Raw genomic sequence first — 23163 nt, forward strand, 5'->3', positions numbered from 1 at the left:
CTGTTTCCATAGTTTGTCGGTATAAAATATGTTAAGTTGTTTGATAAGCTGGTGATGTTTTTATCGGAAATTTCTATCAAATAATTAAACGCGCGAACAAATACTGCTCCGAACAGAGTTAATATTTGTGTACATGTATTTATAGCCATATAAGGCTATCGTAATATTACCGATAGAGTTCGTATATACATGCATCGAACGGAAAAACAAGAAGGTAAATTAAATTTTATGCGGCTTAATATACAAACGAACCGCATAATTTAGACAAGTTAGAGACGATCGATATTCCTTGCAGACAAATATCCCGGTGATTTGTATTCTAGTGGCAAGCTCGGAGTTGAGAGAAACGCCGGCTAGCTTCGCGAATAACTGTAATCGTTCGGTCGGTTACACGAAATTTATTGGTTTACCCATGCCGCTGTATTTTTATTGAGAGGCGCCAGTTGTCGTTTGACGCCGTCCCTCCGGAAAAAAAAAAAAAAGAGAATAAATGTTCGAAAAGTTGCGCGAGGCTTCCCTCGGAAATGCGGTGTTTGCGATGCAAGCGTGACGCTCGAGTAAACAAAAAATGCCGGGTTTCGTTTTAATCGCGCTTTCAATCGTTCAAGCTTGGGCGTTCCGTGGACTTTGTTAGAATTCTATGTGGCCAACCGGCGCGTTTCCTAGATAAATTCTTGCGATACGAACGATATATGCATTTTTCTTTCTCTTCTTCGTGCGCTCGTGCTCTAGCGGTTGTGGTTTTTTCTGTCGCTTTGCTTCTATTCGTCCACGTCGAACTTACTTGGTGTAAGATGTCTTCGAAAACCCTAAATATTAGTTCTATGAACTGTGGTTCCCTCGAGACTCGACGTTATCATTAGGTTATTGGTTCTCGAGGTGAATCTCTTAAACTTGATAGTGAAAGTCTTGTACATCTTAAGTATCTAACATCAAAAATGCAAGAAACTCAACGTATAAATGTCGAGCGTAAAAGAACAATTATTTCTTAAATAATCATGGCGAATAATTTTTCAATTTATCACACCGTCGAAGGATTAACTGTCTTGAATAAAAGACAGATTTTACGCGAAGAAGAAATATGCTGTTTCAAAACAATTTGTAATGCAACGTTACTCGCTTTTTCTTACACAATCCTTTACTCGATAAAAACACAGAATATAGGTATATAGTATTTCTGAATCATCACTCTTTAATATCCAACTTATATACAATCGCTACCTAATCCTTTCACCTCAATTTCATCTTACTTAAACGTTTCTACAACACCATTAATCTTACATGTCCAACGTATCCAGTCTTTCGTTTCTTCCATTATATTCCTAATGTTAATTTATCAGCATCGATGCTTTCGAAACGAAACAGAAATCATTGAGATTTTTCCATTGCAGACAAACGTGCGTTTTTTCCGAGGAAGCCGGGAATCCGACGCCTTTGCTGCCAAATGCCTCTGCCGCTGCTGAAATCGTGCCTGGCTTTCCATCTTGTCGTCGTTCCGATAATCTTACGATTTTGGGCGACGCTAAGGATGCCCTGTTATTGCCAGATGGCGGCTTTGAAATCGGCGGCGTCACGTTACCCACTGGTCAGTTTTGTGTTGAGAGGATCAAGGAACTGAACCACGTGTCCAAGGTCTTCGCGTGTTCCGAGCATGGATCGCAAAAGTGAGTTTGGTATATAAGTTAAACAGAAAATTAAAGAAGTAGGAAAATTGTTATTCCGAGGCTCCTCTTATATTTTTTTTAAATTATGTTTCCTGACCCGAATCCTCTTGCATGATTGAACTGATATTGTTAGTGACATTTTGCAACTCACTAGCTAAATTATGTGTCTTTTTTTCCTACTGCTATGTGAAAGAGAAATCCTAACTGTTCCGATTTTTGATACATACCTGATAAGAATCGAAAAAACGAACACAAAGTTAAATATTCCATATATTTTTATACGTCGTTACGATCCATATACCGAGCTCTAAAACGTTAAAAACAATCCGCTATAAAAAAAAAATTCGCTGCTTTGCAACGTTGGAAACTTCAGACATCCTGCTTACGTAACCATACGCACCGATCTTTTACTATTTTTCCACTCGTTTCTCGGACTAGCATTAGGATTTCCTCTCGTTAGCGTCGTTTCTTCGCGTGCCTTCTCAAACGAGCGCAACGAGCGTTCTACTCGACGGACCGCGTTTCTTCGTTAAACAAAATTAAAGTAATGAACGAAACCGCGACTGTAACGCGACTGTCTCTGAATTTCTTTGGCCAAATAAAAGCGAACGAAAATGCAGGTTTCCAGTGAAATCGGTGAATATTATCAGGAACGTATAGGTCTTGCGATTCGCAGCCGTAAAGCAAGGTCTCGACGCTTTTTCCCTCGTTCTTTTAATTTATTTTTAATCGATCGACAATCGGTCGATTCACGCATTTCAAGAGGGCAAGCTGGATCAAAGCGCGTCCTACTTGGAGGTTCGAAGCACGAATCGACTTTTTGTCCGGTCGAGTATCGGCTGTCTCGATCTGGATTTATCGTACGGCTTAATTGCATCCTCGATGGTCGAGGTTCGGTGCTGGCCGCTTCTCTCCGCTTCGACAACACGAGAAAAAGTCGGTACCTTCACTTTCACTTCTCTCACGAAGAATTTCTAGGTCACATCCGTGCGATCGCGATGCGCCGCATCATCCGTGAACACATTTCCGTACGAAGTGTATCGTGCTACTTGAAACGATGGCTCGTATCGATGACAAGTTGAAATTCAGATTCCATATTTCGTTGCTATATGAAACTGTAAACACGAACTTGACGTATTCGTGTAATTTTGTACGGTAAGAAGAATATATGTATATGTAACATGAAACATTTTACACATCGTATCTCGGATTCATAAAGATCGATGGTCGAAGAGGACTTCTTTTTATCAAGTTTCACGTTATCAATTCTTTTTATAATAGTTACATCGTCCAAATTGTATCGTTGAACTTTCTGTTCGAAAACGACTGTAATAGAACGCTCGACACAAGAGTCTCGGAAATTGCACTCGGAAAACGTGTGGACGCGTACGCTTGTCGCGTGCAATTTGCAAAACAACGCTCGAAACTCAATTAACGGTACCGTTTACATGTGGTCGGGCGGAGGCCAGCCCTTTCACAAGCAATACTCGGCCTCTGCGTAACGTTTTATTTCGAATAGAAGGTGGTCGATGTTTATTTACACAATGATCGTGATTATTCGTAGAAAAACCCCTGTCTTAGATGGACCGACGAAAGAAAGCGAATACCTACGCGTAGAAAGCGCTACGCATCGTACATATGCCACGCATAATGAGCGTGAACGTTCGTGGTGCATGACTACACGCGCTGATTAGTTAGAAAACAGCCATATACTTTTTTTCCTGTCCGCTGTCGGAGACACGGTTCTCCAACAGAGAAGCGATGAACGACGTGACTAAGCCCGAGATACCCTCACGAAACTCGGAGAAACGATTTCACCGGCGAGACTTTCACTGGCGAGGCTGGAGAGAATGGAGCGTCGATTTGCGTCGAAATTCGAGTATCGAGACACGAATGCGCGTTTCGTGGAACGAACAGGATGTTCCTGGAATCGAAACTGTCGACAGAGTGTCACAGAAGCGATCGGTGCTTGTAATGGCGAACAGTGTCTGTTCCAATGTAACGCAATAAAATCACTCGATGTTGTATATCGCGTGAAAAAGACGCTATAGCCCCTGCGATAGAGCGAAGGTTTGGATCAACGACTAATTACGCGAATTTTTAACAATACGATAATTCACTGTTGACCGAAAATTCTATTTCTAACAGTCTCGAAATGTTTCGAGGGAAGATCCGTCCAGAATTGCAGTCACGATTCTAATTTGCCGATATCGAAAGAAATCGAAACAGATTCGTAAAGAGGCACGCAGAGAATAAAAAACGAATGCTTTTCTTGGTAAACTTTCAGGCCCATAATGCAAGCAGCCGACATCAGATTCACCTTGTACCCTGTGGGCTTCATCATTAGCGCAGTATTCCTGGCAGCCACGTTGGCCGCCGGTTGGTTGCTGCCAGCCTCTCATCACGTTCTGCACTGGCGTTGCCAGACTCATCATGTCACCTGCCTGATGCTCGGTGATCTCCTCATGGCCATCATTCAGCTCGCCAGTGACTCCCTGCACGGCGCATTCTGCAAGGCGCTCGGTGAGTCACTACGCTTTATGTTTATCCCGTCCTTTTACATATATCGCATTGCGATCTTACACGATTAGAACATCGCAATTAATCGATCGTTTCCTGGATAATTTAGATCAAGCGTTACGTCACGTACGGAACCAAAAATATCGTGATACGTACTTACAAAGAGCGGTGTATATCGGAGAGGATTTCTGAAACGAAAGGTTACAGTTAGAACGACGAAAATTAGGGGAAATTACAGTATACTTTATTACAAGAAGATACACTATATTTTCCATACGGTTTGACTCTATACAAAAGCATCGTGCAACTCTTTAGATGTTCGATTCTTGAGATCCTCCTAGAATCAAAGACCCCGGAGCCACCGTTGTTAATCATTCGAGGTTCGATCATGCGGAACATGCGATTTCTCGCGAAATTAATCAACGACCAGCTTGTCGAACCGACGTTACGAGTGGAACGCGTTCCGCGGCACGTTTTGATCTCTCCCTGCGTAGCGAATTTTTGCTCGTTTCACAGGGAACAATCGGCGGTGCTCACTCGTAACGCGCGCCAGCTATGCGAGCAAATATACACCGATGGAATTCGAATCGGCCAGGGCGAAGCTTTATTTGCTGTGCGCCATCCCACGAACTCCAGGCTAATTATTCGGATAATCGTGCTAATCCCTCGGCAAAGCTTCGCTTCTCCGTTTCGCTCGTTTCGATCGCGAGAATCGATTACAGCGTACACCTGCGAGCTATCCAACGGATGGTCTCGTCTGTGTCCACGAGTAACAGCGACTCTCATTTGCATCTCCGCTCATTTCCGGCATTATCGCTTTGTAGTCGGCCTTTTTCGCGTCTATCTCTCCTTCTGTCTCTCTGTCTTTCTCCCTTCCTCTCTCTTTCCCCTCTACGTCCCTCGTCGCGGCCAGATTTAACCCGACCCATTCCGCGGGGTAATTATGTTGCGACTAGGGAAACCGGTGAATTTGCATCGAGCGTATTTCTTTCCGCGTGCAACGCGCGATCCCTTTGCGCGCCGGATCCACCAAGTCTCGCGGCTATTTCCGTTCCCCAGCCACCGGTAAATTTTCACCATAGGATCGCTCGTTCGTTTGACAGAGCACGGCGATTGCGCCCTTTGCGTCCTTTCACCTGATACCGCTCCGCTTCGCGTTCATCGATCGACCAATGGTCTTTGGACTTTTTTGTGCTTTCTACCGTGATATATTCTTTGGTAAATGTATTCTTAAACAACAGATAAGAGAGCGAAGGATCTCTCTTGTTCGTGTAGACTCGTGTGCGTCCAAGTAACACGGAAAGAGGAGAAAGTAGGACATCGACTGACCTACAATCGGACTCTCCACGGGTTGCTCTTCTTGCTCTTTTTCCTCCTTTTTCTTTTCGTCCCTTCTTCCACCAAAGTTTTCCTTCCCTAGAGTCTTATCGCCCTCTTCTCGAACCTTTTACGGACGAAGTTTATTGTATTGACACAGTTTGGTGATGAATTTGTTTGGTTGGCTAGAAGCAACTGGGCGCAACGTGTTGTAGGTTTGTTAGGGGAGACTAATGGTCCGAGTGACGACAGCGATTGTTTAGGAGATTACGGTTCCTAATAATGACATCACGGGTAATTTTTGTTTTCCGGGTTTTTACGCTCCCGATTTCGTTATGGCATGTTTTAAGCGAGATCGTGGAATTAGTTGGAAGTTCTCTTTTGTTCGAAATACTTGGTCTGCTTCGTGCGAGAAGATTGCATAAGCGTGTCACGTTATACTTCCTCAGACATCTTACGCGTGGAGAGATAAAATGAGCAAACAGACGCATTTTCAAGGAGAGTCGAACTCGATGGAAGCCAATCTACTGTTCTATTTCTTACAATTACAACCGCTAACACGATGAGCCTCTCAGAATTCAAACTCATCTACTATGCTGTACGTGAATTTTTCAATTTCTCGTTACTTGATCACGGATTTTACACTTTATATACGCGAGTCTCTCGGAGCTCTACTTTACGCTAATTTCTTCGTTTCATCGCATAGGTATACGATCCACATCCAGTTTCGAAGAAACGATTTATTTACTTCCGCAAATTCGTTGGTCGCAACATACGACATAAATAACAGTAGATTCTAAGGTAAATTCAAAAAAGCAACGATCGTAACATCGTCGTGTTTTTGTATTTTTCAATTTGTGGAATCGATGGAATGTGGCTTCGCGACTTCTTAACGGTTCGTGTGTACGGATATCATGTAAAAGAAGAAGAAGGAAGGCGTCAGCTGTTATGACGTAACAAACAAATATAAAAGTACGCGGTCGATTAATTTTATTGAAATTTACAACCGTCACGATTACATATCGCTAAATTCGTGTTCCGTCAACTGGCTAAATTATTAGTGTTCGACTTTCTAAAACGTAACTGGCATAGTTCCATAAATGCGCAGAAATAATCGTAAATCGCAAAGTGAACGTTATAAAAATATTTTGCAATATCCTCGTCCCTTTTTACTTCTTAATTTATGGATCAGTATACAGTTTCTACGAGCTTATATCTTAGAGATACCAAAAACTACGAACAAAAAAGACTAGACACGGTATTGGAATCGAACAGTTGCACAAGCAATCGAAAATTCAGCTGACTCGTCGGCGATCGAGCCGGGAAAACGAATTGGATTCGACTCTGTACTCATTTCATCGTGGCGGAAGTATTAAAATTCATGAGCGTTTTTAATTCGATTAGTTCGGTCGTCTTTCAGGAACCGACTACGACGACGGCAACAGTAGCCGGTTAAAAATTCAACTCGATTATGTTCGCTCGGTGAAATCTAGTTTCCCCGAACTGTTAACTTCTTCTCCCTGAGGCCTCTCGCTGTGCTTCGCGGCCAGAATAATTTGTAGCCGGGGAAATCTCGTCGGTTCTTAAACCGTAGATCGTGCTCGGACTTCTGTTTCCAAATCGATCGGTGATTCCGTTTAGAATCAACTACATACAACACGTTGTGTCCAGTTCGTCGAAAGCTATTAGCGAAACCGACGTATTTGAGAAAGCACCAGGACCACGGGTTCTACTGTTGACTCGATCGAAAGTTGGAATTTATTTTTCCATTGCCTCAAGTTCGCGGAAGCCCTCCGTTTCCTGTTACCTGTTTTCTCGCTGAAAATTCTACGCACTACTTCGCTGCTCGTTTTATACTGGCCGATACAATATTTGCGTAACGGAAACCTTGAAGGATGATCGGAACGATAAAAAATAAATTTTTACTCGTCACTGGAGATCGTTGTGTGTTTATCCTGGTTGGTACGTGCGGTTTCTTCAGGTAGCCACCACGTTCGAATTCCAACGCGAGCACGATATCTTCGATTACGCGCTGCGCAAACGGCGTACAATTTTACGCTAGCGTGACGCCACTTCGATCAACCGAAGAATTTCTCCGCGACGTTTAACACGTTCCGTGCCAGACCGATGTTTGATTACTTTTTCCTTCAATCGCGTTGTTACGATTAATAGTTTTGCTTATGCCTTACAATTTTTTTAGTAGTTCAAACAACACGATTATAAAGAAAAGGAAGTATTGTTTAAGACGTGTTAAACGTCAAAGCAATAAATTAAATTTTTATGGAATTGTTTTAACAAACACACGGTTGAACATTTACACTGCCAAAATTCCAAATCGCTTGAATGGAAGGTTCAGCGTGCGGCGTATACACACGGAACGTGTTAACGGTATAGCGATTGTCTCCCTTCTTTTCTCGTTGTTCTCGAACCGCAGGAAAATGTCAACGCGGAGACGTTATTGTTTCGTAGAACTAGATTGTTACGTATCGATGGCCTTGCAACGTCATGGCATCGAAAAACGGGTTAAACGCTCATTGCCGCAATTACGGGACTTTTTCAGCGTTTTAGACGACAGTCGACCGGTGCCGGTATGCGGTCAAAGCGATTACACGGACGGGTTATGCCGTTTTTTTTTCGTTGAGGTTGCATTGCGATTTACGAACGCGTGGCGTAACGCGCGTATGCTCTGACGCGCGTGTATTGCGTGCAAGGTTTACGCTGCTCGGTTCTTCGATCCTGTTAGATGGAAATAGGAGGCATCGCGTGGAACAGGTTGATCGCCATAGGTGTCCGTGATGTTACAGTAGCTTCCAGGACTTTATTCCTGATTTATAACGCTGTTGGGATTTGGAATGTTTCAAAGTCGTTATAATTTTAACTTAAAAAATATCTTTCTATTTCTTTTTCTTCTTTTTTTTTTTTTTTCTTTTGTATCGCAGTTGATAAATGGAAATGATTTTCTGTGCTGTTTATACAACCTCGTTCAGATTAATCAAGTTGTATGTTTGCATCCAAGCAAATTGAAATTCAAGTACTTTTCAAGCAAGTTGTATCGTAACTTGGCTAACGCGAAACTGCTATTTTCACTTAAAATACACTTATTCTTCCAAGTTTCAAGCGAAGCTCGGATTCTCTCGACGATTCTTTGACTTTAAAAGAACGGGAGTTGCTTTCCAAGTAACTCGAAGTTATTTCCAGTTTCATATCTGGTAATATCGGTTTACCAAGTGGTAACCAAGTCTACTGTCTCTGTTTTCTTCATACTTGATGTACATAATATTTTTATTATATTTACGCTTTATAGTTAATGTCTCGCATATTTAACTTCCTTCAACGCTATTTTCCATTGTGTATTCACTTACAACTCCTACATATCTTTCAGCACATTTATGTCGTTCAGTGAATTTTATCCGCAACTGAACCAAAGGCGATTATACTCAACTTTACGTACAAATTTCCTCCTCGTAAAAGAGTTAATTCGGTTGATACACCCGGTATATAAGGGAATGCCTTCATCTCGTAACGCTTTAATTGCGCTCGTTCGCAAGTACCCACGTTCCCGTGGCTCCACTCTCTCCGCAATGGCTCGTAGCTCGATTCACTTTTAATTACTTTCGACCTTGCAAATATCTGTCGTGTCTGGAGCCGGATGACTTCATGGAAACTCTCTTCTTCCGGCGCGTACCATCGAGGCGTGACTTGACCTTCGCCAACGATCCGCGTTGCGTTATATCGCAGTTCTTTTCTTTAGACTTACGTATCTAGCTTCGATATCCGTGGAATAATTGCGCGTTGCGTGTCATCCTTTCTCGTTCTACGACGCCCAAGAAAACTACGCGATCCTACGTCATCGTAGCTTTTCTTCCCAGAAAGAATCATCGTGAAGGTAAGAAACGTAACTCGACTTGTTGATCTTTCTCGCGTTACCTTATTTCCTAAGAAAACACCGTGACCCGACATCGTTTCGCCGTGACTTTGGCCGAGAGGCAGCGTACACCCTTTTATGGGGAACCCTCGTTGATAGCGTATTCCGAGCGAGAAACTGGAGGAGATTGAGAACGCTACGCCGGTTTCCATTCCTGCCTTTCGATTAGTTCCATATTTTGTTGTGATGTGTGTGCAAGCTTCGAACCAATAGCGTATTGTGAATAGCAGGGCATCGGAGTGCCGAAACGGGCAGTTTGTAGTTTTTTATTGAAATTTTATAGATTCGATACGTAGATAGCGGAGTAATTTTCGAAATTTGAATTATTTTAAAGTACAGCTCCGGCTAGAAGCTTGGAGTCGCGTTATATATTCTATGGAATTTTGGAATAAATTAGATTGGAATTTTATTTCCTTAGGAAACTAATAGAACACCCGTTGAATGTATATTGGTTTGGCAACTAAGTGATTGCGGATTTTGTCATTAGGCGGTAATGACAAAATGAGTGAAGTGCAAGACTAGTACCAAAAAGTTCAAGAGAGAAACTACGCGAAACAAATACATGTTGCAAATATATTTTCCATGTACACAACAGGCTGAAAATTGGGAATCATTTTCTCAAACGTATCTACATCGAACGAAGACTGATCTGAAGACTGATAAGTGATTGCGGATTTTGTCATTAGGCGGTAATGACAAAATGAGTGAAATGCAAGACTAGTACCAAAAAGTTCAAGGGAGAAACTACGCGAAACAAATACATGTTGCAAATATATTTTCCATGTACAGAAGCGGCTGAAAATTTGAAATCATTTTCTCAAACGTATCTACATCGAACGATGACTGATCTATTGCAGATTTTGTCATTAGGTGATAATGTCGGTAATTCCTGTTAAGTTTGTCACCCGATATATGTAGAAAGGACAATTTGTTCAAATTTCTTGGGAGAATTAATAAAATACCGTTGAAGAAATTAAAGATGAATTATTGGCTTGGTAACTAAGTGATTGAGGATTTTGTCATTAGGTGGTAATGACAAAATGATGACAAAATTACCACCTAATCACAAAATCCGCAATCACTTAGTTGTCAACCCAATAGATCAGTCTTCGTTCGATGTAGATACGTTCGAGAAAATGATTTCAAATTTTTAGCCGGTTGTGTACATGGAAAAATATTTGCAACATGTATTTGTTTCGAGTAGTTTCTATCTTGAACTTTTTGGTACTAGTCTTGCACTTCACTCATTTTGTCATTACCACCTAATGACAAAATCCGCAATCACTTATCAGTCTTCAGATCAGTCGTCGTTCAATGTAGATACGTTTGAGAAAATGATTTCAAATTTTTAGCCGGTTGTGTACATGGAAAAATATTTGCAACATGTATTTGTTTCGAGTAGTTTCTATCTTGAACACTTTGGTACTAGTCTTACGCTTCACTCATCTGTGCTTGTAGATGTGAATTTCTTAAAAACGATGCGTTCCAACGAATATGAAATTGGTTTCAGTCGTTATTTCCTCGTTCTATTTAATCTTGTTAGAAGATTCAATTTTATTTTCTAGTAATTTCGATCGTGGTCACTTTCAAAGTCTCCTGCTTCGTCAAATGGACCTACTTTCGTTTCATATAGGATGCAGGGATTCATCGAAAGTTTGGTTCAGCCCAGTTCTCCGATGCAAGTTCTCATTTACGAAAGGGTTCCCTGTTCCGTGATCCTCTGGACCGTCGAGTAAGCCTCAAAAAAACGTACAGCAGCCTGGGTGCCCTTTTTTTCTTCTTTTTTTTTTTTTAACCAACTCGTCCGCCGAGAAGACGATCTATAATCTCTTTTCGTGCAAGGGGAGAAAGTCACCCTTGCCGTGACGCCAGCGATATCCCAGAATTAATGACGGTAAAAAGCACGCTTCCTCGACGAAAAGTCACGGATTTTTGTCCGTACGCTACCACCCATATTTGTTCTCCAGTTCGTTCCGAGACCGTTCGATATTTCATTTCGGTATTTATACGTTCCAGATGATGACTTCTTGCAAACTCTTTTTACGTCTTCGTTTTTTCCCAGAATCCTCGCGTTTAGAAAGAACGCCAGTGATAGAATCGTCTTAACATTATTCGAAGAAACCAAGTTACCTTTTACGTAATTGAGGCAATTCCACGTAATAAATAATTAACCAAGTAGAAAGAAGCAAATAGAAATCTTTCACTGACACGAAAAGATATCGATGCAAAGTCATAATATTCCCTTGCTCTCTGCGTAATAATTTCGATAATTCGATGCGTGGTTCTGTGGCCGTATTGTACCTTCTGTCATCGACAACGAATCGTTTCATAACTATAACTGCTTTACCGAAATCATAGCAGCCTAAACGGCACGCAAAAACGACATTGTTTCCAAGAATTAATTTCGACCGTCTGGATCTTTTTACAGCTTACAATTTTAGTTCCAAGAGAACTGTCAAACCTCCTCGTTTCATCCATTTCTTTGAGCCCGTGATCATGGTTAATTGAAAGATTAGATACACCGGCAGTGTAGCGACACTCGAGGAAACCCGTTATCGTAGGTCGCTTTCTTTCGATGTCAAGTTCGTTTCTCCTCTGGTTGATTAATGACACGGTTAATTAGCCTAAAATAGCGTGACACGAGCGAACGCAACGGATTCCGTGTTCGCCGACGACAACGCTCTTTTTCATTCAAACGCGTTGGCTCGCTATGCTCAGTCCTGTACGGTGTACAACACGGTTAGCGTTCGCTTATCGTTGCTTGTTCCCTCTTTGTGGGGTAGCAGAGGGAAACCCTTTCCGTGTTCGCTTGTCTCGAACACTGGTTACGTTTCAAAGTCGCCAGGGAGAGATAATCGAAGTAATTGTTTCGCTGGAGATTTATAGGGTAAGATGCGTGAAGATTGGTGTCAAGAGCAAGGGGTAGATAATTGTTGGTATAACGGCAAAGCCAAATTACCCTGCGGGGAGACTAGAATTTACTGTTAATCAGAATCGATAGGCTGCGGAATTTTAGCTATTTATGGAAAATCGAAGTACGCAAAAATATATAAAATGTCCAAAGTAGGATACTTATTATAATATTTAGAGAGTGGAACGAGTTTCTTTTCAGCCCCAGTTATAAAGATATAAATTCGTATAAAAAGACACGCGCAGCGATGCGAAACCTCTTGAACGTGACGAACAATTTTCTCAAATATAGTCAGAGTTTCGATTAATACATCTTCTGACAACATCATCATTTTTCAGAGAGACTGTGTATTTCAAACGTACAGTCGCATAAGAAATTGCTGAGTAATTCTTGAAACTTCCAACCCCATCCCCCTCTCACATAAAGCGTACGATTATGATTTTTAAATTGCCCTGCATTCGAGCTCCGCGTGAGTTGTAGGCAGAGGAATGGGCTATCCGTCTTCTAGGCCGGAAATTACACAGTCCTTAAGAAGTTGCGAAACTCGGTTGTTCCGATTGCTTAAGAAACTTTTCTCCCTGTGAATATTGCTTTCCCCGAGAGAACGCGAACTTTCGATTCGCTGGTTTTAATACACTTTTTACGAGTCTGCGGAAAATTGTCACGCTTTCGCGATTTTATTATCTGCGTATACACGGTGTACGCTCCGTTTGTTCGACAACGCGAAATCAGAAGCACGAGCAGAGTTTACAGGAGGCTGAAACATAGGGAAAACAAGATCTGGACGACGTGAGATTACACGTTATAAAAGGAATAATTGGTAATATTTATTCGTTTGTCATACGGTCAGTGAACGCTGGTAATTTGAAGCAATTTTAAGAAAATCCTGAAGTTTGAAACTTCGGTGATAAAGTTACGGTAATTTGGTGAATATATCGGAGAACAAGTTAGAAGGTAGAGAGAAGGAAGAATTCCTCAGTTTCGTGAAAGAGAAATAAACGAGACTATTCCTTTATGCCAACAGCCATCATATTTTGGCTCGAGCATGGCACTCGGCATAGAATGTAACGTTAGAGTCCTTGGTTCTGCCAAGCTATATGCATCGGTACGATCAAGATATCGTTTTAAACAGAGGGAAGAGATATTCGTCGTTTAATAGAACAATATACGAGATATAAAGTTTCAATAGATCATTATTATCTAATACGGAATAAGTCGATGTACACGTCACTCGATCTGTCCAACGAATAAATGTGTCTTTTTATCGATGAGTATTTTTATAACAAACGATAAATTGTAATTCCTATTTGAAAAGCTCATAACTGACATAATGTGTTTTATATTGTTTAATTAACGAATATTTGTCCCTATGAAATAACACGTAAAATACGCGTGTCTGGTCACGAATGATCTTCGCTTCTACTGGCACCCGCTAAAATTCGGTTAAAATTCTTCCTTCAATTTAATTCAATTACAAAAAGAAGATTCGATAAAGAGCGTTCAACTGTTCTAATCCTGTCAACGTCCAAACGTTGTTCTCTGCGTCGTTCTTTAACACCCCATAAAAAACTAGATCGTAAATTCTTGTCTTGCCTGTTTATTACGTACTTCTGCCACCTCTCTATGAGTTCCACTTATCCAATTAGCCATTCGCCGTACAGTCAGATCCTCGACCAGGGTTTACAACGACACCTGGAAAAATAGCTCGTAAAAGGTGTATGTAACGACGAAAAGCTGACGAGAAGGATTTTCTCGAAAGTCCTCGACGGTTCCGTGCATTTTATCCGGCGGCAAATCGCGGTGTGCCATTTTTATGTTTGCAAGCCCCGGCGGCGCGGAGGGTGGAAAAGGGTGATTAAAGAGCGCCGTGGCGCTCTCGCAAGAAACAAGCCCGCGAGCAAAAAAGTAGCGAATCGTATGTCATACGTGGGCGGGGTGCGAGAATCGCGCAGAGGGTGGCGCAATTGGAAACACATGGGCGCGCTGGCGTTTCCTTTTTTCCCTGTTTTCCTTCTTTTTCTTCCTTCCTTTCTCTCGCTATTTCACCGTTACGCGGCCGTTTCTGCCAGCGGAATCGAGATTTTTACGTAATACCCCGGTGTTGGTACGCTTTGGATTTCGTCTACAAAGGGATTTTTCCTTAGCCTTTGACTCGTGCAAAGTCAGAATTCAGCCGACGCGACGTCTCGGTGTTTTCGAGTTTCTTTTAAGATAATTTAATGCAACGACGGCTGTTTCTAAAATCTTTTTATTAAAAAAAATATACCATCGTTACGAAGTAGGCACATATTTTTAATTCGATGTAACGCAATATGATGGACGCTAAATTTTGTAAATGCCTTAGTATTAAGGTAGACGATTAGTAAATGGCGCGTATTTATGCATTCATCGGAAATCGAAATAAATTAACATAAATTTAAATAAATGCACAATCTATGGAAAATTTCGCACGCGAAAAAAAGTAGCGTATTTTTTGCAATGCCTCGAGGCTGATTAGATTCTGTTTCTTTGATTATGATCGTAGGAATATTTTTTATTGACAATCAACGTCTAACAGCTTACGTTCAATTCTTTAGAAAGCAAACGACCAACCACAATAAAATTACAAAATTTACGTTTCATATTTCTCGTATATCGTCGAAGTTTATCAACACCGAAATGAAAAATTCAAGCCGATTCCCGGAAAAATTTCATCGCGGATCAAGCAGCAGCTCGTAAAACTTGTCGCGAACACGTTAAGCGAGATACACCCTGTCGGTTCGATAACTTCAATAAACATCTCACGTGCGATTCGATTTGCTCTAGACGTCTCTCATCCTGCTTCCGCCTTCTGAATTCCTCGAATCAACAGTCGACGCTAGCTTTTCATCCTTCCAAGCCCTCGTCGTTTCTTAGTCAATCCAGCAAGCAACGTTGAATATTTCTGGATAACGTGATGGCCTTTATCGGGGAAGACACCGCGATTGTCTGGCACGGATAGTCGCGGTGCCTCTTTGGATTGCGAACGTCGGCGGTTGGAACACGACGATTGCCAAATAATTGACCAATTTAAGGTTACGTGACTGGGACGTGTCTCGTCGAGGCGAGACGTAATGTGACGAAGCAGGGGAAAAAGTCGAGGGGAGAGAGTACCCTGGTCGTGGTCCCCTGGCGCCATCATCTCTCTCTTTCTCTCTTCGTGTCGTCCCTTCGTACGCTCGTCTCTCCCTCTTTCCTGGCTCTTCGATTCGGCTTTGCTCGGCCGATTCTTGTCGACAAGCAGATTACGTTTCTGTCGCACAATAAATATGATCGATAGGTTTCGTTCGGACCACCGTGAAAGGGTTGCGAAACGGAGGCGTTCGAATCGCGCCTTTGCTCTGTTGAACGATTGTATCGAAAATAGTCGCGGACTCGATCGAAAGATCTGGAGCGTGGAAGAACGAGTAGAAAGATTGCGAGGCGTTTCATAGCGTGTAATGTACCGTGCGATTTTTGTTAGTCGTTTGTCGCGCGTATATGGAAGGATTGATAGAGCCAAATGTTCTTCTTTCGAGTCTTAGATTTGTGGATTTTGATACAAAGATAAGGAATAGTGGCCGGTCGAAGGTAAATTAGGAGTTGGAAAAAATAAGATGGAGATTTTAAGTTTCATCTGGTACTGAATCGAACATGGTAATATTAATTACACGTGTGTAATGTTTTACAGTATTTAGAGCTCTATGAAAATTATTTCTTATACAGTTCCATAGGAAATGATACTTTGGATAGAAAAAGATTTACAGATTACTGTCCAAAATTACCAAAAGCCTTTTCCATAAATATTATGTCTTGTCGAATGTGTCGAAGTACGAAGCAAAGGGAAACGTCCCATGGTGAAAAATTCGCGATACCATAGAGTGGAGAGCGTAACCAAATTAATATAACAAACGCAGTTCGGAAGCGGCGCGGAACGGTTTTCAGACAGATCGTCTCCCGGCATTGGTTCGAGGGCTCGTTGTAAATATGATAGATGGAGCTCGTTCATTTGCTCGTAAGGACTGGAAAATATGTTACGCGGCCGAATGTAGGCAGAGACAGAGAGATCTCGATATGAAATATTGGTCGGGCTTCCATCGGCATGGAAATTTCATCTGTGACGGAGCCGGCGATCATAAATCTGGGTAAACAGCGTGCAGAGACGTAGAAATTTCTTCGTTTTTTCTCTCCCTTTCTTTTCTGTCCCTGAAGCGTGTTCAAATGTACCGCGAGAGGGTGAAACTTCGAACCAGGCGCGCGTCCACGTCCAAAGAGCAAAATACGATCCCTCTCTTTCTCCTCTCTTCTCCTCTTTGTTTCCCTCTACCTCGGCCGAGCTTTCGTTCCAGCTCCCAGCTAGAGCTTTGTTCCATGGAGCATAAAAGCGAACCTCGGAGTCCGGAACTGTGCGAAATCCGCGATAAATAAACCGTCCTCCTATGCGAGCGATACGGTTCACGCGTAGGACAATTTACTTTTTACGGCAGACGCGGAGAAGCTGCAATCCCCCCGGAAAAAAGGGCTTTGAGATTCCTCGGGACAATTGGCCCGTAGAGGTTCTGCCGGTTGCGGACGATCGTCCACAGAGACGCGATAAGTCGCACTGGACACGTGAAACGAGAATCGAGAGAGCGCTAGAACGTTAAATATATTTTTTTTTTTGATACGAGGGTTGATTAACCCTATAACAGTGGTAGGGTATACGTATCTGGAACCTTTGAAGTATGTTTTCGAAAGCAGGCAATTTTGCCTGGGATAATCAGGTTTCGCGGGAATATGGGCGACTCGTGCGAAGAGCGAAAAATGTTTTTTCTGGGAATGAAGTTTGTTAGGACTCGTTCCTAAAATGTACGTGTGTGCCCTTTGAAGGGTGGTCCTTGAAAAAATATTTTCAAGAGATAATCAAGGGCTCGCGTTATAATATTCAAACATCCTGGGAGCGTGTTTATGCTAAGAGAATATTAACGCGTAAAATCTGTCAGATATAATTTATGTATTAACAACGAAAAACGCGACTTTTTGGTAATGTAGAGGAACGTTTCGGAAACACTCTCGGAGAAAAAGGAACAGCGGTTAAGAGGTGGTTCTTCCCTCGATCAAGAAGATGTTACTCGGTGCTCGAGGGAGGGAAAACTGTCGGGGGATAAAGAAATCGCTCTCTGATTACGTTTCGCCCATTCCGCACACACGCGGACCCGTTGAAAATCCCAAAGGGAAGCTCCTTTTTCCGTGTCCCGGAAGGTGTCTGAGGCTGGTGGATCTGAAAAGTCGCGGTTGCTCTCGAACCACCCTCTTTAATGCCGCCACTTTATCGCGAGGACGGCTCTCTTTTAAAGTTTCTCGAATTTACGCCCGGTCGCTGCTCCACGTTCACCTGACTACCCTCGCTTCTGTGTAAAATCCTACTTCTCCTTTTTTTCTTACGACGATAAATACACTCCAGTAGTCGATGATTTAGCGAAACGCATCAAGGAAAATATCGCGTCGTAGATCGTGGCTTGTAAGAGCTTTTCGCGATACGTTAGCGCGCAACAAAAATAAATAACACCGCGATTTCGCGAAAAGCCGGGGCAATCAGTTTCCTCGTCGAGCTTTTCCAGCCCAAGGGAGAGAGAATCCCGTTAGAAAAGTAACCACCAGCCAACGAGGAAGGGTGAGAGGCGACGCGCCCCTCGAGCTTCGCGTTGGTCGCGGCGAAGAATTATTTCCGTCGGTTCCAACGGCTCCTAACCTCGTTACTAGATGAAAAGGATGCTTCCCCCGCGTCTACTCGCGACGATGCATACCAGAGTGCCGGCGAAAGTCACATGGAAAACCGCGAGCTCGCGATCGAGCACACTTTTTCCACTGGCAGGGGCACGATATTCAACGAGTATGGCTCCAGAGGGATGAGACTCTCCGAGAAAATGTAGTTACACGCCCTATTCCACACGGTTTACCCCTAGATGCGTCCCCTTGCGGTTCTGTGTGCCGCGACACACCGAGCCACATTGGCCGACGTTTGGTTAGAACATGAGTTTTATCTCAACGAGTAATTTTGTTATTTGTTTCTGCAGGAAACAAACGTTTTTCCGCCAATTTGACGGACGATTTAGTTTTTCATTTTTTTTTACGTTGCTACCACTATTATCGGTATTCTCCGATTTGTGGCGATTGTTCGTCTCGCGAGGACGTTGACTCGACTGCGACGCTTCCTTCGTTCCTTCGAAATAACAGTTTCTACTATTTGTTCGCAAGGACCACGATTTCAACAATGAGAAAACGGTACGTTTCCTAGGGTTTCCGAAAACAGTCGCATTAAGAAGATCTTGACCTGGCTCCTATACTATCTTAGTTCGTGGACATAGTAATACTAGTATAGTACTAGTATAGTACTGTAGTAATATTAGATATAGCAATTTGTATCGTTCGTTCCAAGGAACCACGTTGCTGACAGGTAAACAAGGCCTTTTTAAAAGTTTGGCAACTTCTTCAAGCTTCACTGGTGTTCTTCCGATCGAGCGAGATTGTTTGTTTCGCAAAAATCTTGCCTCGACTAGGAGAAAACGAATGCTTCTTTCGTCCGTTCGGAACGCAACGAGGGAGCGGAGAGAACAATTGGCCGGGGGTGGGGTAAAAACACGGAGCGCAAATTGAAAGCAAGAGGACGGGAGGAGTAGCGAAAACGAGAATTGATGCCCTCTTCCGATTGCCCGGCTCGTTCCTGAGCGACTCTGGCGTCGCGATGCTGCCTGCACTCGTTGTTTTACCGTCGCTTTCTGGGAAACTCGGCGGCGAGACTGTTTCCTTCCGGAAAATGGACGCGTTCCAAGCGGCCAAACTGCCGTGTATACGCGATCTTCGTGTTTTCTGGACCAGGCTCGCGACCCATTCCACCAGAGCATATTCGTAAGTCGAAAAGTCGGTAGAAAGAGAAGCGCGATGATCTTTCACGGTTTTCCGCTTGAATTCACCGCGACGTCTCGGTTGACCGAAGCAGACTAGCTGACTCCAGCAGACAAAAGATCGATTTATTGTAAAAATCCTCTGTTTTTGAGCGTCTTCGATTTTTGATTCTTATTGTTTCGAAGTTATACACTTTTTCAGGAACTGGTTTGTTATTTTCTTTACTAGTTTGTCGAGGTAGCTGCTCGGAAATACATTTCCAATTGTGCAGTTAATATATGTTTACTACGGGTCTTCTTTTAATGAAAAGAGCATAAGCTCGTTGCAATAATTTACCGCGAAAGTGTTGGTAAGGCCAGAAGATGATTATTATTTTTAATCTTCCTGAGAGAAATACTCATCTATTTACAATAACGTTCACTGAAAACCATCTTGGTATCGTGCTTGTATTAACGAAAAATTAAACGGACACATACATGCTGGCATCCCTCGAGATAATAATTTTCCTTACGTTTTCCTATGTTCCAAATGAAATATACGATCCCTGATTCGATCATCGCGTGGAATATTTCAATTCACTGCCGACACAAAGATTTTTGGTCGAAGTAAACGCAGCTTAACCTACAGCAAAGAAAGCTGACTTTTAAAAAAATAATCGCCAAATATTTGTCCCGCTGTGCCAAGCACCGGCAGTTCATCACGAAGCTCTGGGACTAGACAATGCACGGAGTATCATCAGAACGGGTACCCTCTTGCTTCGTCGTCGTTCATCCTCCAGTTTTTCCTGCTCGGCAGTCCTACGTTCATCCGGCCGTAGCTCGCGGCGTATCTTCTTTGTTCGCCGACCTACTGTTTCAAATCCCGAATCTGCCTGTTTTTCGACGGACGTGAAAGCCCGATGAGTAGAGGAAAGCCGGATGTAACTCGCTTCACGTCGAGATTTCCGCGTGTCTTGCTCAATTTTTTAACATCCTCTTCGACAACGAGCTCCTAACCTTCCTATACTCTCTTTTCTAACCTGTTGCGATTTTTCTTTCTAGTCATATCACCGTTAACCGATCGATGGGTTCTAGTTTAGAAAACGTCTGAAACATTTATCGCTTTTCTCAGGAACGAATAATAGCGTTCCCTGAAAGAAGTAACTTTCAGTGTTCCTGGAACGGCGAAATTATGGTTGTTAACACACCGAGACAACGAGACTTTTTAAAGATTTCTGCTACATGATGTCTCTGGGCTTCTTGGCGCTCGCAATCGACCAGAGGACGAGCGTAACGATGATTATGGGAATACGGCCAGCACCGGTGGATGCATATATCTCTGGAGTCGCGATAATAACGATAGTAGTAATAAATTGTCGTTGGCTGCGACAGCGCCGACCATATTCATGATTATGACTATAATAAATTGGTGGACGACCGCTCGGAGGACCGATCGCTTATTATTATTAGAGCGAATATAACAGCTTCACCGTCGATTATACTCTGCCTACTCCCTCTCCCTTAAGTGAATTAACAGAGACCAGCGTGTTGTACGTAGCTGGTCCGACCATTTACTTGCTGACGATCATTTTATAACCTAAAATTAAACAAATCCCTTCAGAGTTTCCATTATGCATCCTGCCGGGTAATTTCAATATCCGTAATATCAATTATTACCGTGTTAAAAAAAAATCGAGGAAATTCATTTCCCTCGCGACGACTTTCGGTCTCCGTTATTTTATTTCCAACGAATCAAGCAACCGTCTACCTTTTATCACCGCGATAAAACTTCTTTCATCCACCGCGAAGGAGACGCGTTAACGTCATTAGAATTAGCGGGGACGAAGGCGTTCAAGAGGATTTTCCCCACGGCAGTCTCGATGAAATATTTTTCGGTGCAGCGTGGCGCGCGTCCGATTAAATTCGCGCGGCCGCGTCGCGCAATAATTCACGAGAACCGAGCGCAGTCGGAGCCTTTTCCCCGTTTTTCCGGTCCCCCTTTTTTGGCAACGTTTTTAAGGTTCCATGCGCGGCTAATAGGAAAAGATTGTGTCTCGCTAGGGTGACCGCGCGACGCACCCCAACCTCGTGCTTCTCGCGCTCGATTTATCATCGTGACGTGTACTCTGTGCTGGCTGCCGCGTCTCCCTTTCTCCGTTTTAGGGTGGTTTCCTCTGGATCCTCTTATTCCCCCCGATCTACTAGCTCTACGTTGCAGCCCCCGATCCCGTGAAATTAAGGCGAATCGCGGAGTTTCGTATTTCAGCGACCTCGTACGCGATTAACTTTCTTCGATAGTCCTCAACCCTCGATAAATCCTTCGCGATTGGTGGGAGATTCTCCCGAGGGTTCTGATCGATAGCATGTTACTTGCTCTCCGAGTCTTTTTCAAATTTTGTTGATGCAAGCGGTTACAGTTTCTTTTTATCGATGAAGAAAGGAAATTAATAATTGAAATATGAGGCTCACGTTATTTTTGCAAAAGTTTGTGCGTTCTTCTTTTTTTTTTGTTACTAAAAATATGAAATCTTTAGCGCAAATAACGTGTGTTATAAATAATATATTTATTCATTTATATTATCCATCTTTCGCTTAAGAAAGAGCTATTTCCGAGAGAAACTTGCCATTAAGAAAAGGCGCGAATTCGCAAACTCGCAACTCCAAATAGCTCGGTGAAGTTTAGCGATGCTAAACAAGTGACCCGTCTTCGAGAGGTAAAGAAAGAATTAACATAACATTAACGATTTTCTGTCATTCGATCGGAATCCCTTGGAATTATCTCGGATAGCCGAGTGGGACGATGAAATTCGAGTTCGACGAAATTCGGCGCGTTGCGGTGGCCGTCGAGCGATTCGTGTGTTCCCCTCGAGTGGGCGGGAAATTCGAAATAAAAGGAGCGCAGAGACCGCGACCAAGCCGGCTGCCGGACCTTCGGAAATTTATTCACCGCGACCAGGCGAAGTTAGCAGAGAAATGGAGAGAGGGAACCGGTCGTGAACGGTCGATGGTCTCGCGGCGGGTTGCCCTATGCGAAACACTCTGGCCACCGTGATCCGGCTGTATTCCGTTTCGATAACATATTCAGTCGAGAGCGAAAACTGGCTCGCGAACATCTTCGTGTTTCTGTCTCCTTCGATCTTCCATAACCCAGTCCTACCTCAGTTTCTCGTCTCGGTCCCAGTAGGTTGTTGCTCGCAGGATATCCAACGAAATGGGACAGGTTTTACGTAGAATTTGCGCGATCGATCAAACCCGGATCTATCTTGGAAGAGATGCATCCGTACGTGGATGAAGAGCTACGAATAAGGAAATTGGAAAATTTGTTAAAGAAATGAGTACAGCTACATATAGAAGCTTTCATAAAGTATATCTTTCGTAATGAGACAGTTGAAAGAGTCGATGAAAAAAAGATACAGCTCCGTTTTCTAGTAATTTGAGCGAACTAAGAAAAATCAGTGAAAATTAAATTACTTTTTGAAACGTGCTATGAATTTCATAGTTAACTATTATTAGTATACAGTAATAAACTTTTGAAGACACGACTGACAAGTGAAAGAAAGGAATGTTCGCCGGTACAGCGACGCAAAGTTGTAATTGATAAAAATCAGCTGTGCATTCAATTTCTAAGAATTTTCACGCCTCTGCGGTATCGCGTAAGAATCTTGGATAAAAGTTGTTCGAACGCGCGATACTCCGAAGCGCGAGTATATATCTACCATCCTCGTATCGGATACACGAGGACAGAAAATTGCGAGTACGGTCGCACAATACACGGAGTATTTCATCATCGAGTCCCGTTTCTCGTTACCTCGGAACTACTCGGAAGCGAAGCGGTTCCTTTCAACAGCGCCGGCAGCAGCAACCTGATTTCATTGTAGCGGCCAGTGGAAAGGCAAGAGCGCCAGATAGAGAAAGTTTCTCCCTGTTCACCGAAAAATTTACCGAGAGAGACGGGCTCTTCTTCCG

The 23163-nt window shown here is 42.9% G+C and overlaps 1 protein-coding gene across 1 annotated transcript in view; it reads left to right on the forward strand.

The window, feature by feature from the left end:
* The window catches only part of Mthl1 (adhesion G-protein coupled receptor methuselah-like 1), a 155199-nt gene that overhangs the window by 1601 nt on the left and 130435 nt on the right, over nucleotides 1–23163 (forward strand). The window contains exons 2-3 of the mRNA XM_072000643.1: nucleotides 1392–1664; nucleotides 3952–4187. Coding sequence (XP_071856744.1) covers nucleotides 1392–1664; nucleotides 3952–4187 — 509 coding nt within the window. The remainder of the gene's footprint in view (nucleotides 1–1391; nucleotides 1665–3951; nucleotides 4188–23163) is intronic.

Source organism: Bombus fervidus, chromosome 3, assembly GCF_041682495.2.
Source record: "Bombus fervidus isolate BK054 chromosome 3, iyBomFerv1, whole genome shotgun sequence".
Lineage (NCBI taxonomy): Eukaryota > Metazoa > Arthropoda > Insecta > Hymenoptera > Apidae > Bombus > Bombus fervidus.